Below are 16,286 nucleotides of genomic sequence, written 5' to 3' on the forward strand. Positions count from 1 at the left end.
AGCTTCTCCAGCCTCTGTGGTCACACCACAACTCCACCCTTTGTGTTTGTGGAGGTGATGATCATCGTTTTGGAGTCGGGCTCTCAGAGGAGGGGTCCATGGCTTTCGTTTCTCTGTTAACCTCCGATTTAACCCTTGTCTCTCTCCTTTTCCCTCTCTCTCTCCCTCCCTCTCTCTCTCTCAGCATTTCTCTTTCAGCACTCTGGTCCTCCTGTCCCCTGATCCCGCTTCTCTGTCCGTAGTGAGGGATGTCTCTGCTCTAACCTCTCAAACTACTAATCCAACCGGTGTGTATCAGCCCCTATTTTTCTATTTGAATGTCTGTCTTATTGGATGATTGTAACTGTCCCCTGCGCAACCCCCCCCCCCCCACACATATACATACACACACACACACACACACACACACACACACACACTGTTCCTCCACCATCAATCACAGAAGAACAGCCAGTGCTGTTAGCAAGGTGCAGGATGTGCCTGCTAACGGTTTGTCTACCACATGCTAAGAGCTAGCGCTCAGTGTCTGTGCTCTGCTAGCCAGTATGCTACCACATGCTAAAAGTTAGCGCTCAGTGTCTTATCAGGGGTGCAGTAGGGACATGGATGCCCTGGCAAATTCTGGGGACTCAGCACGTTACAGGGACCCTTACATACATAAAATTATCTAAAAATAATCTGGCCGGGAGGGTGGAATTTCTAGCTACGCACCTCCGAGGGTGTGGTGTGTAAGAAGTAGCCCCATGACCCTGTGCCCCCTTTCTTCCCCCTCCCCACCCAAGACCAGACTGTTTGGGCGCTGGGCCATGGAGGAGTGTGACGTGCGCTCCACCGCCAGCATCCTGGCGTCGGTTAAAGAGCAGGAAGCTCGCTTCGAGCGGCTGAGCCGTGCGCTGGAGGAGGAACGGCACACCGTCTCCCTGCAGCTGGAGCGTGGCACCCTACCTCCCACGGCCAGCGGCACCCAGAGCCTGGCCTGGCAGCAGATGGTGATGCAGGTAACGGAGCCATCCAAGCACCCCCCCAGCCCTCACTGCTGCCCCTTGTGGCCTGTTCCTGCTCCATCATGCTTGGCTCACCCGAAAGTGACGGTCGTCTGCTTCGCAGCCGCTCCTGTCCTCCCGGCTCTGACTGGCCATTCAAGTGTCTGTGACCATCAAACATGAGTTCAGCTCAGTCTTATAGATGAAATACCGGTTTCCTGGAGGTTGTATGTTGGAGGTCAGAACTTCAGGAATGTTGGGAGGAGAAGGGATGCGTTATAGTAGCAATCAGCAGTGCAGTCCTTTAGCTGGGTTGACCTGCTCACCCACCCCACAGAGCATTTCAACAGAAACATGAGTTTTGTCACAAGTTAACTGGATCTTCAAGAGGGGGTGGTCTTTGCTCTAGAAGTACATCAGCTGCCTGTGTTGTGCCACAGAACTGTTTGTGTGCCCGAGTCCCTCATGCCGTTTTTCTGTGCGTCCGTTGCCAGCTGAAGGCCTGGTTAAGCTTTACCTCACAGGGGTTCACGGTGGTTTCTGGGAACAGGTACTGGACCTGAGACCAGTTATTCTCGCTGTAACGGTGTTAATGAAGCTCCTCTAGATGTGTTTGGTATACTAGTCTTGTCAGTATTGTGATTTGATTTTCAATTCTATCACATTTCCTGTTTCTTATTGACCAAATAATGATATTTTATGATTTCAAACTGAAACCAATAGAAAAAACACTTGCGAGTGAGAATTTAAGAATATGGATCTAGTCCTTCTGCGATTGATTCGCTGTTTTCTCACATTATGATGTGTTTGTGAAAATTCTTTTAGCTTTTCCTTGAATTAGCTCAAGATGTTTGCTTTGCATTTCTAACCTTCCTCAGCACCTGTCCCTTCTACAGGAAAGATACTTAGACCATTTTCTATTGCATCCATTTATCTTCTACTTGCTAATGCAGTTTATACAAATTTGAGATGCCAGTTCACCATGCATAGCACTGGGAGAACATAAAAACTCCACATGCATCGTGCAGAATAAATATATCCTTGCATCTACAGACATTCAGATGGGCCTTTATCTTAATATGAATTCTGTGGAGTTGTGTATATTGATTCAACAGTTATTCTGAATGCAGAAATAACTTTTTAGTGATGTTAATTTAAATGTTCTGGGATTACTGGAGATTTTTTTCGCCCAGAAAATGGGCCATTCTTCCAAGGTTGCTAGTGGTACAGTCTGACTTGGTGATGATCCCTTCTGCCTAAGTTTGCTAATGGTACAGTCTGACTTGGTGATGGTCCCTTCTGCCTAAGTTTGCTAATGGTACAGTCTGACTTGGTGATGATCCCTTCTGCCCACATCACTAACGGTACAGTCTGACTTGGTGATGGTCCCTTCTGCCTAAGTTTGCTAATGGTACAGTCTGACTTGGTGATGATCGTTGTTGTCCAGGTTGCTAACGGTACAGTCAGTTTTGGTGATGATCCCTGTTGTCCAGGTTGCTAACAGTACAGTCAGTCTTGGTGATGATCCCTGTTTTCCAGGTTGCTAATAGTACAGTCAGTCTTGGTGATGATCCTTTCTGTCCAGGTTGCTAATGGCTCAATCAGACAGTTCAGTCAGACTATTGTATTTCTTCATTTTCCGTCGATTCCTCTTACCAGAGGTCCAAATTGATTTTGCTTGCTCAGCTCTCCACGGCACTGGGGGATGGGAGCTCTCATGGCACACAGCTCCTCTGCTTCCCACTCTAAAGCTGCAGTTGACCTACTTCTCCTCCCACATCTAGCCACGTTCCTCGGGCTCAGCTTGACCAGACTCTGCACTCAAACAGATGCCTTAGTTAGAGGGAGCAGACAGGGAGGTGCATTTGCGTAGCTGAGGAGCTTCAGGCTGGGCCAGCGATGGAGCCAGCGTTCATGCACCTTGCCCTGGCACAATGGAGAGTGGAGCTGTGATGCGGGAGTGACTGTGTCACCGCCCTGGCTGTCTTAGTGTGACAGTGGGGCTCCGTAAACTTCCCATGACCTCATAAATCTCCTGCTCAACAATGACTCCCAACTCCCTGCCCTCTCTCTTCTCTCTGCTAAGATCCCAGCCACCCCCCCAATAAATGTGTGTAATTACTTTGGTGTGAATTTGTTTATTCTCTCACTTTATCCCCCAGTCTCTCACACACACACGCCCCCTTGCCCTCACACTTACATTCACATCCATAATAGCATATGTGTGCCTCTCGCTCTCCTGCGTCTCCATGACAACCATCGAATGAGTTTGCGACATCTATTTTTTATGTGTTTAACATACATTTACATTTTTTATTGCCGAGGCGAAGTAGCAGGATCCAGAGCGTTAAAAAATGTTTTTTCTTTTTTTCTGAAAGGAAAACCGCTTTCTGGTGAAAACCAGCATCACTGCCGAGTTAATCGCTCGCATGCGCTGGAGCAAAATAGTTTGTAAATGGAAAAGTCACACATATCGGCAGCTATTCCCCAAACTCAGCCGGGTAGAAAGTCATACCCCGTACTGGCAGACTAGGGGTGTGTCCATCAACTCTGAGTTGTAGTTAATGGACTGATAGTTCACTGGAACAGTGGGGTCATTTTGTCCCCGTCAGCGTTCATCACAGGATGCCATTGTGTGCAGGCCAGTCTACACTTCTCCATTCAGGTCTCCTTTTCCCAGTGTTTCTTGTGCTTGTCCGTGCTGTAATTGCATCTCTCATATTGGTCGCAATGCACTAAACCTTTGAAGCCCTTCACCTTGCTCTTATTTTTATCAATGAGCTGTATAGCATTTAAATCATTGTGATGACATGGCCCTTCGTTATCAATTAGAGAAATTGTTACCTCTATAGTGTAAACCGTCATTGAAGCGTATCTGTGTATCAGTTTAGGCCATTTTACAGAGAACTTTGGCAGCCAGATCCAGAGATTTTTCTGCAATTGTGAACTTGTCACTAATAATGGGAGACAGAACTTGTTGTGTGGTGATTTGACTTGGGTTAGGGTTTTGCAAGGATGAATCTCTAGCGCTGCTATAGGCACCGTATGGAACAGTTGCTAGATCTGAAGAGAAATGAGTCGAGGCCATTCATTCTTTGCCGCTGCTTCTCCTTTGTGTATAACTGCAAATGTTTGTCGTGCCGTGGGTGTCGGTTTGAGCTCGACATCTGAAACGCTGAGTCACAGAATTTCCTGCGCTCCTCAGAGGGAGAACAGCGAGGTCGGGGCTTTGTGTCTGACCTTTCCTGTTAGAAAGGGCAGCTGGCTCTGATGGAAAGAGGAGAAGGAGGTGGGGTTTGAGGACTTGGGACGTACACTTAACGGACATAGCAAAGGAGCAGGACTTTGCCATATATGGGCAAGACCAGGGTGGTAGCGTCGCTTGCCCTGGGAGTCTCGGGACGGTCCTGATGCTCTGGAGCAGGCTTTGGGTCATGCCATCACAGAGCATTAAAAAGACAATCAGATACTTCCTCTACAACACTGAACTCAGGTTCATTGCAAGCGAACCTCCTGCTTCCTCTAAATTATGTCTGTGTTTGCATCTTCACAGAAGTGGGGGTGGGTGTAAAATCTTTATGATGCAGTTCCTATCTTGAGATGTATTATGAACTTCCTAGGATGTCGGTGCTGGGAATATTCTGACTTTCTCCAGAACTTTCCAGCTTGGCTCAAGAGCCCAGATAACATTTCTGTGGTACAATGTTTAGCACGATATTTATCCTTGGATTGCATTTGCCTCTTCGTAAAGTCTGGTTTGGTCATTAAAAAAGTTTGAACAAGAAGGAGTTGGCAAAAGAGAGGGCTGAATCCATTTGTAACTTTAGCAAAGCTGCTATGAGTGACGATTTCATCCTACAACTGAGATCTCCATTTGGTGCCTTCGTGATCATATGCTAATGCATTATGCTCCGAATGGTGTTATGCTGACTGCATGGTTTCCAGCACAAGGGAGAATATTCACAACAAACTCGATGAGTTCTTCTCTAAGCGCCGTATGCCGTTTTCTTGAGCAAAAGTAATTTTCTAGCCTAAATTAGCTTGTCTGGTGCAAATTTGCACGTTAACACGGAAGGACAGGATGCGGTGGTGTCAGGAACTGGACTGCTCCTCCTGCGCATCGGCGCAGAGTGCCGAAGACGGTTTTAACAGATTGCAGCTTCTCTTACGGCACTCAGCTGCCAAATTGCAGCGTGTTGCAATACATTAACCTTCCCACCATCTGCTCCTCAGCCTCATCTGACAGAAAAAAAAATGAACAAGTAGGTCTAGATTACCTGCAAAATATTATTCATGAATACTTTTTAAATGTTGTTCTGCTTCTTATGGGGGAACACCAGGGAATGAACACAAGTACAGAGGCATATCACATTAATGTCTGAGTGTTTGCAAAGTTAAAAAAAAAGATTAACATTCTTAAAGCACCTAGACTGAGGCAGCAGATGGTTACAGAAGCAAGCGCCTGTGGGTTTCTAAGGCCTTCCCCGTGGTCCCTTCAGTGAGCAGGGGCTCTGCACCACACACACACACACACACACACACACACGCACATGTAGGGTATACCTATCCTTATGGGGACCGCTCATTCACTTCTATGGGAAAAATGCTAACGCTAACTATGACAACCTTAACCCCCACCCTGCCCTAACCATAACCATAAGTAACCAAGCAAAATACAAGAGTTTTTGCATTTTTATTTTTTTCATAGCAGTCACTGATTTTTATAAAATAGAATTTTCCCTTATGGGGACCAGGAAACCGGTCCAACATTGTGTCCCCATAAGGACAGGTATACCCGCTCGCGGGCACACACACACACACACACAGACACACACACACACACACAGCAAGCGTGTGACGGAGGCTCTTCACCGTGTCCTTGTGAACAGTTCAGCACTCCACACATCCCATTATTAGATTAACATTCCTCCTTTCAATGGGCCAAAGCCGAGAACTGCGCTGCCTAGAATCGCCTCAGTGTTTTTGCTTCGGCTTTTAGGAACCACTGGTTCTTAGGGGCCAAAAGTGACGAAATGGGATCCTAGAAAATCGAGTCACCCTGATCAGTAAGAACTTAGGACACCTTGGACCCCCCCTGCCACGACCCCTTGGGCTGGGAGGGGCCATGAGAGACTCTTCTTGTGCTCCAGCTGGGCCTGTCGGTCACCCCCGACCCCCCCCCCCTTCACATTCAGGGGGGGGAGCTTGTTTGCATAGATGCTACATGAGGAGGAGGAGAAAGCAGCAGCAGCAGCGGTGTGAGCCTGGCCCCGTCCACTGGCCTGCTGGAAAGACGCGCGCACACACACACATGCACAGACACACACACACCCCTGCTCACACCCCCCTCCAGCGCTGGGCTTTTCTTCACTCGCTGGGTAGCGGTCTTTTCAGTGCGCGGCGGTGTGTGTGTGCATTTCGCCTTTGTGTGCTGTGGAGACTCGCGATCAGGCAGGGGGATTTTTTTTTTCCCTCCTCTGCCCTTCCACCACCGCCCCCCCCCCCCCCCCTCCCATTCTCAGCCGGAGTCCAAGCCGAAGCAGGAGAGAAGGGGCTCTGTTTTTTGGAAGAGGAGAGCTGAACACGTGTATGAGAGCCAGCGGCTGCACGCGCATGTATGTGTGTGTGTGTGTGTGCATGCGTGCGCGTGTGCATTCGTGAAAGCGCAGCGACAGAATGGCTGCCCAAATCTGAGCCTTCTCCGATCCAGCCGGAGAACTCGACAGGAAGGTGGAGGAGAAACGGGGGTAACTTTTGGAGAAGAAGGAAAATAATTTTCATTTTCTTGGAAAAGGACAAACAAAGGGATCCTTGACAATGCCTGCCGAAGTCAGACAGGTCAGTGGTGCATATCTGCAGAGGAATCTCTCTGCCGCTTCTGTCCGTGGGGTCTGGAGCCATGCGGCGGGTTGGAGACGTGTAGTCCGGGAGCTCCTGGGGGATGGGGGAGGTCCATCATTCAGCCAGGTGTGTGTGAGGCTCCTACCCTAAACTTTGTCTCTCTCCTGTCCCACCTTCTGGGGGCTTGATCGCGTCGTGTCTTTGTGTCTGAGATTCCCGACTGCTGGACACCGCTTGGCAGTTTCTGGAATCAGGGCTCCATTCCTGGGAGCTGTTAAGTTTTCATAGAGCGGATCGGAGAGCTTTAGGTCGCTGCTCTTTGAAGGTGGATCTCTTTCCCCACCAGGGGGTCCCTCTCTCATCATCGTGAGCGGCGAGCATCTGCATGGGCAGCAGATTGATTTTAACGTGAAGTCATGACTGTTTGTGGGTACGGTATGAAACATTATAAATTCATGAGAGTCACAGCTGTGGCTAAATCATGGGGCGGGGGGGGAGGGGGGTAATGGAAGCAGTGAGATGATCTCTCCACCGTGGCAAGCTTTGTACGAAGCGGGTAGCAGGGAGTCGGCACCATCTGAGGTGGCTTCATTCCTGGCACATGGGGCCCAAAACGTCGGGAGGAAAGGGGGGAAGGATGGACTCCGTCCCAGTGACCCCGGGAGCCGTTGCTGGTCCTTTGGAAGCTGCCGGCAAAGGTTGCCAAATTCTCCGGCTGTTAATGGGGCTGCCGTCCTGCTGGCTTCCCTTCATTCCTGTTGTTTTGCTGAATTTCCTGTGTCACTTTGCCCCTGTCTACGAAGCTGCTGCCTGCCCGGCCAAACGTCATACTCACGCCTGACTTGGAGCGATGATAACATCAGTTGCTACAGAACAGTCTAAGTGATCAGCTTAATAATTAAAGCGCATGTTCGGGGACACATGACAGTTCCTCTCCAACGTGTGTTGCACCATCTTTGAGGATGACATGTGGCATGTGACAGGCCCCACCCACAGCCCGCTGCCATAGATTCCTCAAATGCCCAGCATGGCCTCCACACGTGGAGGACCTTACCTTGACTTCTCACCTCGGGGGAGCCCCTGTTCCACTCTCCTGTAATATTGACCCATTTGTGCCTTTTACAGAACGGTGTTTGCTCTCTTATTCCATTGAATAAAAGTTTCTCAAAAGTGGAGAATCTGTCAGATAAGTGCAGCAAGCTGTAGTCTGTAAATGTTACTTGTTTGTTTGGGTTAACGGGCTTCCACATGGATGCTGCCTGCTGGCCCCAAGAGATGAGGCCTAATTATCCCTGTTAGCAGCCCTCGATCCTATTAGCATGTGCTATACATCCCGAAGGCCCTGGATGGAGCTGCAGAAACACCCATCTGCTCCGACCCAATGGCAAGCCTTGGACAGCGTGGCGTCCTGCCCGTGCCAGGCCTGACCCGAGGCACACCGCGGGCTCTGTTCCTTAATTACAGTGGAGGAGTCCACCAGAACATCTCTCAGTTTGAAAACCGTTATTTTTAAACTTAACAGCAACCCAAAGGGCTGGACTCTGGACCCAAAGTGGTTCTGACCGAAGGGGCTGGTGTTTTGCCAGATGCCACAGCCTTATATGAAAAAGAAAACGGAAAATAACGGCAAATGTTAGCATTGGCTCCTTTCGCGACTGCCTCACTGTAACGTAAATTTGTACGATTTTGTGTGACAGAGAAGAATGGAGGTTGGGTTTGCTTCAAAACAGGATACTCTTCATAAAAGCATTAATCCTGGCCACAGTTTGTTTTTTGGACATAGTTTAGGTTTTTATGCTTCTGCTAAACACTCTGGCTTCCCCCTTCCTAAAGGTCGATATTCTTTGTGTTTTTTGAAATAGTTTTTCCACTCTAAGATACCTCGAGACTGTGCATCCCTGGTCTGGCTGTCCCCGGGTGTCTGTGTTAACAGTTGCTTATGAAATCCCTTTGTGTCGCGGGAGATGAAGCTCGCGTCGCCTCACTGACAGCCGCTGGGAGAGGCAGGCAGCAGAAGAGCATGGTAGAGATTAGGTTACTTCGGCGAAATGGAATACTCATGACTACTGACCGGAAGAGCCCCGATGAGCATTGATGGTCTGGGAGGCCTGGGGTCCCACCTGTCCCCGCTCAGCCCCCGCGTTTCTCATTCGTGCGTGACTCCCCTCTGCCTGTTTCCCGGCCTCTGTTGTGTGTCTCGCGTTTGCCAAGGCTCCTGAAACTGGAGTTGGGGTTACGGGGCAGCTGACCGCTACCTCCGTGGGTGCCCTGAGGTCCGGCCCCCTCTCCTCCCAAACGTGAGCCAAGTCAGCAGGCGCCGATCCCACCCCCCCCCCACCCACGCACATACCATGCGGTCCACAGCCAACAGCGGGCCAGGAAATACGGAGTAAGTCGGCTGGTCATGCCCCGTTTGGCATGCTGAGATCGTGAGCCGACCCGTGCAGAATCTCAACCAAGAGCCTCAAAGACCTTGATGTATGCATCTGAAGACTTAGCTCATTTCCATGGAAATGCACAGGAAGCCAAACGCAGCCTTTGATTCTTTGTTTTCTCCCCCCATCATCTGAAACGAGTCAGATTTATGTGTGTGTGTGTGTGTGTGTGTGTGTGTGTGTACGTCTCTTTGAAATACTTTTTTTGTGCCTGAACATTTGCAGATGAACAGCCTGAATTCACATGCTAATGAGCTCCATAAGCAGTTACCAGCCCAGTTTCTGTGCGGTTGCGAACCCGCAAATAAGATCGAACCCCAGTGTGTCCAAGCCGGCCTGCGCCTTTGTGGCCCCGTGCTTCTTATTTACGTGGTCTCGCATGGGGGGGGGGGTGCAAGCAGGGGCGGACCTTACTTGTGTGAGAAGCTACTACTTCACCTTCCAGTCCCTCCACAGCCCCACCCCAAACATTCCTCACAAGGCTTGCTATGTTGGGGGGGTGGGGGGGGGTGGTTGCCTTTTCCACTGGAAGTTCATAGGCAGTGCTGTAGATGGACCAGATGTGTAGTGATCTGTCCCCCACCCCATGTAAATAGCCCCCAACTGCAGGGAGAGTGTGGTGAGCTCTACAACCCAGACGGGAGGGTATGAGGGTGACAGGGAGCCAAGGTAAGGCAACATGATCTGGAGCTGATGCTTGTCATCCTATGGGAGTCGTGGGGCTATCAGGGGGCACTCGCTTGTGTACGCCTGTGGACCCCCCCCCCCCGTGGGAGCTGGTGAATACTGGGCTTTTGCTGGGGCTCATCCCCCCTCATGTAGGAACGTACAGTGTGGCACGGCCCACGGACAGGGCCGCCCCTCCCCAGAGCGACCCTCGACCCCCAGCGTTGTGATTGATGGGGCCCAATCACAGAGACCCCCTGTGGGGCATTTTGTTCTTCCTATTGTCAGTGGGACTGAAAAAGCTTTGTTTCCGGAGTGGGGTGGAGCGCGGTGGGCCGCACCAATAGAGTGGGAACGTCGTTCGCTTCAGAGACAGATCCGTGAAACGGGAGATGGAGATTGGGGAAGACAGCAAGGGAGGGGGGGGAGAGGGGGGATGGACTGGAATTGAGCTGTGGGATCCTGAATTTATTTATTTTTACTTAGTATTTATTTTGCGAAGAGTGAAGTACACAGAATGCGGCATGGAGTGCTTTCAGCAGTAGGGAGCATCAACATGAGTGTGCAGTCAGCGATCCCAGCCATGTAACGCTGATCCCGGCCTGGCAACGTTCATCCCGGCTGTGTGGACCTGGCATCATGGTGCTGATCCCGGCCTGGTAACGCTCATCCGGGCTGTGTGGACCTGGCATCGTGGGGCTGATCCCGGCCTGGCAACACTCATCCCGGCTGTGTGGACCTGGCATCGTGGTGCTGATCCCGGCCTGGCAACACTCATCCCGGCTGTGTGGACCTGGCATCGTGGTGCTGATCCCGGCCTGGTAACGCTCATCCGGGCTGTGTGGACCTGGCATCGTGGGGCTGATCCCGGCCTGGCAACACTCATCCCGGCTGTGTGGACCTGGCATCGTGGTGCTGATCCCGGCCTGGTAACGCTCATCCGGGCTGTGTGGACCTGGCATCGTGGGGCTGATCCCGGCCTGGCAACGTTCATCCCGGCTGTGTGGACCTGGCATCGTGGTGCTGATCCCGGCCTGGTAACCCTCATCCAGGCTGTGTGGACCTGGCATCGTGGGGCTGATCCCAGTGCCATAATAATGCCAGTCTCATTATTCCACCCCACTGTACACATCGCACAGTTTGGGGCATTGACAGGGCAGATCGGCTAAGTGCAAATTCATTTTCCACCCCCCCCACTTCCTCATCTAGCCCCTCTCTTGCCTCTTTGCCCATCATGACCCCTTGACAGAAGTGTAACCCATGTTTGCCCCCTGCCCCCACCCCCGGGGTCTTGGAAAGAGGCCCAGCGGGGAAGGTCATGTCAGCCCCCAAAAGCATAGGGAGACCCCTCAGTCTGCACCAACTGGTACTTTATACCCGACTCCTTACCTCCCAGACCTCTCCACTGGGATTACCCTTCTGGCTAATGGCCATCAGACCCGGAGATAGGGTGGACATTAAGGCATCTGCCTCAAATGTCATTTTGGGTTAATGATTTCCACGACGGCTCTTCGGGACATATCCAGGTGTGCTGACCCTGGTGGGAAGGCGGCATGCAGCATCATTCTCCAAGTCCTTCATCCTTATGTGCCCTTAAACTCGGATCCTCGCTTTGTTCCGTGGCTTCTGTCATATTCTGGGCTCCACGTTTCAGCACCGTCAGGAAATCCCTTACTATGCCAGACAATAGATCTCAATGTTTGTGGCCGTCGTCCACAGAACGCGGTATGTCTGCCGCTCAAGCACGAAAACCTCCAAAAACCTGCCTGTGCCCCCCCCCCGCCCCCCATGCCCTTACTTCTGCTGTGTTTTTTTTTATCGGCACCATTGGGAATTAAACCCAAGAGTAGCCCACCTTGGGTGTTTGTAGATCCACATGGAGTGCGGCGGCCATCAAACACCCTTACCCGTGTTTCGCATGATGCCATTTCTTATCTCGGATTTGGGGCGTCGTGTGGACAGTCCTTATGGGACGTTTTGGGTTTTCTAACATTTGCCGGCAGCCCTTACCATGCTCTCCACAGAACAAGCGTTTGGTCACACCGGAGTGAATCGCAGTGTCCTTGCCTGGCCTGGTTTCACCACAGCGGAGCCTGGTGCCATGAAAAGCCAAAGTCATTCTGTGGATCCCTGTTACAGGAAGGAGTGGCTGATGCATGCTGGGTAATTGTGGGCCTATAGACTGAAAACGGCTCCTCGCTACATTTCTTTGCCAGCGGACCGTGACATTATGAGCTGGAGGTCTGAATGGCTCCTAATGTTGCTTTTCCCGTGATTACAAGTATCCGCTTGGACCGCGTTTGTGGGCCCTGTCACCAAGACCGTGTCCTCGCTGTTACGCTACGGCAAGCTCAGTGGGGCGCACCCTCTGTCTGTGCTGGTGGCAGCCCCCGTCTGGTATATTTTTGGCCAAGCGTCTGTCAGAACAGGATACGACGCTGCTGTGGAAGAGAATGGACCATACAGAAGAGTCTTGGAGGGAGCCGAGCGGACCCCCCCCCCCCCCGAAGGTCAAAGAGAGATACGGCTCATCGGGAAGCTAATGTAGCCACCTTATTTACACTGGACATGACAGGAGAGGGAGTCGGGGTCCCGCAGTTATGTAAATAGAGGTCTGTTGCTGAAAACTCCTTCAGATCTCCTTCTGACGGAGGACCGCTTCCCTTTCCGAGCCCCCTCTTATTGGATAAGGCTGCTCTTTGTTAGATCCTCCCCCTCCTCCTGCTTGTCGTCTGTCTGGTATTTTTGGGGTTTGTTGTTTTAAAAGAGTAGGAGGGTCCAAAACATGGTATTTTTTCAAGCCTTGCGGGATCAGAGTTAGTGTTTTTGGGGTCACATGGCTTCACGTGAACACAGGAGAGCTGTTTTCTTAAGTCCCCCGCGCCCTTTTCCCAGAAATCCTCCCTCTATTCCTCCATCTGTCCTTCCCTCCCTAACCCAGCAGCTCGCAGAACCCCCCCCCCAGACTAGTGAAGAGCGGTGGTTTGGAAAAACCTCTCACAGCTAATCAAGGCTGGACCCTCCCCTCCATCGTGGCAGTGTGGCATGTGTCCATAGCCCCCCGCATTGCCGGCTCTTTTAGTCCTAATGAGTGAGTCTTGCTGCACCTCCATAACCTTTCAGACAGAAAAGGGAGTCTGAGTGACAACAAAGAAGGGATTTATGGAGTAGGTACCACAGACTAGGTATAATCTGAGACCTAATTCATTGTCTGGGTGTCTGCATTTTCTAGGGAGGTGGTCTTCAATCTAATGCTGAAAAAAATCTGAATTCACATGACTGAGCAGTCGGTGGCCTGTTGCTGTGCCTCTTTTTGCCTGCCTTTCCGGACTCCGAATAGCTTGTTGCATTTTACCGTGTCATTGCCGCATCATGCCCCTGAAACGCACTCGATTATATCCACTCCTTCACCCGCCGAGCAAGATGTGGCTGCTTTTCGCGAAAGAATATTGATGTCCCGCTGCGGGGGGGAGAGACTGCTAAAGCTTCAGAAATGTTGCTTATGAGTTATTTATTTATGTATTTTTTTTGGTTTATTTATCTTGTGGGTGCCTGAAGAAGCATGACCACCCCTGTTCCTCTGTGAGGAATGTCTCGCATGTTTTATTAGACCAGCATGACGGCTGAAATGAAATCCTTTGGAAGTGAATTTAAATAAGAGTAATAATGGACGGTCATAAATAACAGTGAATTGCAATAGCTTGGTGTCCTTGGCACTGTGTCCTGTCTGTTTTTTTTATTATTACCAGTAATAGTGTTTCCTCAGTGAGCATTAATACTATTTTAATGCCTATGGCAAACTTCAGCATTTACAGCAGAAAAGTAACAGAGGTTTTACTTTTTAATTCTTCATCAGAGTCTCTTAGGAATGTGGTTGCTCTCATGGTTCCTTTGGGGGACTTTCCGGACAGGGTACAAGTGAACGAGTGTTACCATGGAGACTCAGACGACAATGCGATCATTAGACTGACAAAAAACTATTTGACCCCCCCTCGGCCAAACAGTTCTGGGCATTAGATTGGGGGGCCAAACCTGGAATAGAAAGCTGTTGAGTGAGAAACTTGTCCTTTTGTGTTTTCATTCATCCCATATGGATGTTGGCTGATGGTCCTGCAGTGTGCTAGGGTAGGTCCCCTCTAAACATCCTAGTGACTATCGGAAGGGAGCTTCTCACGGTGGCAGCTTTGTTGGGAGGCGTGCGACGGCTGCTGGTGTGCAGACAGTCTGTTTTTAATGTGGTGATGGGTATGGTTTGGGTCGGAGCATCGTTACCGCAAGTGTGGGTGCAAAGTGGGTCAGCACTCAGCCCTCTTCTTGAGAGTCTTCCCCGAAGCTGTCTGGAATGTGCGTTTGCCGTGGGCGGTGACCAGCCGGACTCACCATATGATGCTTCCTCATCTTCTGGGTCACCAGAGTGAGTTCTGTTTGTTGTTGTTGTTGTTTGTTGTTGTTGTCATGGTTTGGAATTCCTCCTTTTTTAGGTTACCGCTGTTTTTTATGTTTTTCTCTGGCCTGCCCGTACAGGTTTTATGAAAATGCAAACTTGCTTTCTGGTTATACCTGCCGAGTTCCATTTTGGCACGTCAGAGGTCTAGGAGCCACTCACATCCATAGAGTATCGTTAGAGCTTCACACGAGGAATCACGCAGGCTTGGTGGCTAAAACAGCATTGCTGTACTGTAGCTACAATAGCTGATTGACGCGTGGACTCTCTTCCTAAGGAGGTTATCTTTGCAGACACCTTCATGCCATCCATGTGCTGTGATGAACACACTTTCTTTTCTACATCAGGATTATGTTTGATCACTTCTTAAATTAAATGTGTGAGCTCAAGTGGAATGAAGGCATCCATGATCTTTAAGCACACCATCGCCGTGACAGAGACTCAGCTCAAAAACACCCAAGACTCATCAACATCAAAGTCTACCCAAAAGCTTCAAGCTCTTGACTGCTATGATCTGCAGCCTGGAAAGAGGTGCCTTAGAATGAAAGGGTACACAGGAGTTCTTCGATCAGGATGACAATTTATAACCAAGCTCATCTCTCAGCATGTAAGATCTGAAGTTTACTGTGTCTAGTTCTTAGCTTCTTGCTTCGTAAAGACCAAGACTGGTTCAATATTTGTTTTAGCAAATAACAGTCTGTACGGCTTCTCAGGTGTTTTTCAGGAGGTTGAAATGAATGTTGGGAAGCTGGACCTAGGTGTACCTGGAACACACACCCACATGTTAGTTACATGTGATGCAGCAAATGTTCTATTCAAATGCTGGATATAGGAGTGGTCTCTTTCATGAAACTCTTCCGGTTGTAGTGTGAGGATTCAGTCACCATCTCAGAAGGATTGCATTACAATCCCTCCTCTGCCAGTGCCTATCTCTCCTGTCATTCAAGTATTTAAAGAGCTGAAGTCATGCTTTGCCTCTCTCCTCGAAAGGGGTCTGGCACATTGCCACCCCATGGGGAAGGAATTCTGGTGATGTCTCCCCTTAATCCACTAAACATGGATGGAATTTTGTTGGGGGGAGGGGGGTTTGTTTTTGAGCAAAAACTAGAACTTATTATAGCTCTTGGTAGCAAAGGTGTTGGGAGATGTTAGGCAGATGTGGCATGTGGCGATGACTGAGCACCACTAGGGGTCAGTTTCACAAGATGACCCTCCAACGTGGCTGCAGTCAAATATGGAGTGGAACAGAAATACTGTGGTTGGGGGTTCTCTTTAAATTAAATCAATTTTTGGTCTTGGCTGCTGTTATTTGTTTTTGTCTCTTTGTTCCTCCAAAACAAACAAAAAAACAGCTTCTAGTTTCACCCACTTATAGAACTTGATTTCATTTTTACCAGAGCACCCGCTTCAGGACAACCTTGGGGTTACAAGTCAATGTGCTTAACCGTCATGCTGTTGACTGTGTGCAATCTTGACTGGACAGCCAGACAGCCCAGATACCTCCGGATTTGACTGCTCCTCCTGCTGGCTGATATTTGAGGCGTACCTGTTACATGACAGCAGTCTCAATGTTACTGCCAGACACATGGCAGTCGGTGGTTCTGCCACATGTAACTGCCTGGCTCTCTGTTAGCCTATTGTATGGCCTTTTTGTGTTTTGTTGACGTTATCAAATATTGGGTCAGTTTTCCTGCTGAAGTCTAGTTGTTTGTTTGACTCTTGTCCTGGCTCTTGTATTTTTGGAATTTGAGCTAGCCTCAGATTACAGGGTACAGAAAGTTCTAGTAACGCGTAAACATTCAGCCCAGGGTTGTCGAAAGTGGTTTTAGGGCTCAAAAGGAATGCAGGCGGTGGGGGGGGTTTGGACACTATTGTTCTCCACAGTGCACAGTTAATGTTAGGGGACATGGCCTTGGG

The 16,286-nt window shown here is 49.9% G+C and overlaps 1 protein-coding gene across 14 annotated transcripts in view; it reads left to right on the forward strand.

Annotated features, from left to right (window-relative positions):
- The window catches only part of arvcfb (ARVCF delta catenin family member b), a 123,711-nt gene that overhangs the window by 61,784 nt on the left and 45,641 nt on the right, over positions 1-16,286 (forward strand). For 9 of the 14 annotated variants that reach the window (XM_048994103.1, XM_048994148.1, XR_007385083.1 and 6 more), the window contains one exon: positions 783-998. The exons of 2 other annotated variants lie outside the window; for them this stretch is intronic. In XM_048994103.1, the coding sequence (XP_048850060.1) occupies positions 783-998 (216 nt within the window). Of the gene's footprint in view, positions 1-184; positions 288-782; positions 999-6,500; positions 6,822-16,286 lie in introns of those variants that run through there. 3 more of the 14 variants (XM_048994131.1, XM_048994139.1, XM_048994198.1) reach the window with 2 other exon arrangements.

The sequence above is a fragment of the Brienomyrus brachyistius genome, chromosome 2 (assembly GCF_023856365.1).
Source record: "Brienomyrus brachyistius isolate T26 chromosome 2, BBRACH_0.4, whole genome shotgun sequence".
Lineage (NCBI taxonomy): Eukaryota > Metazoa > Chordata > Actinopteri > Osteoglossiformes > Mormyridae > Brienomyrus > Brienomyrus brachyistius.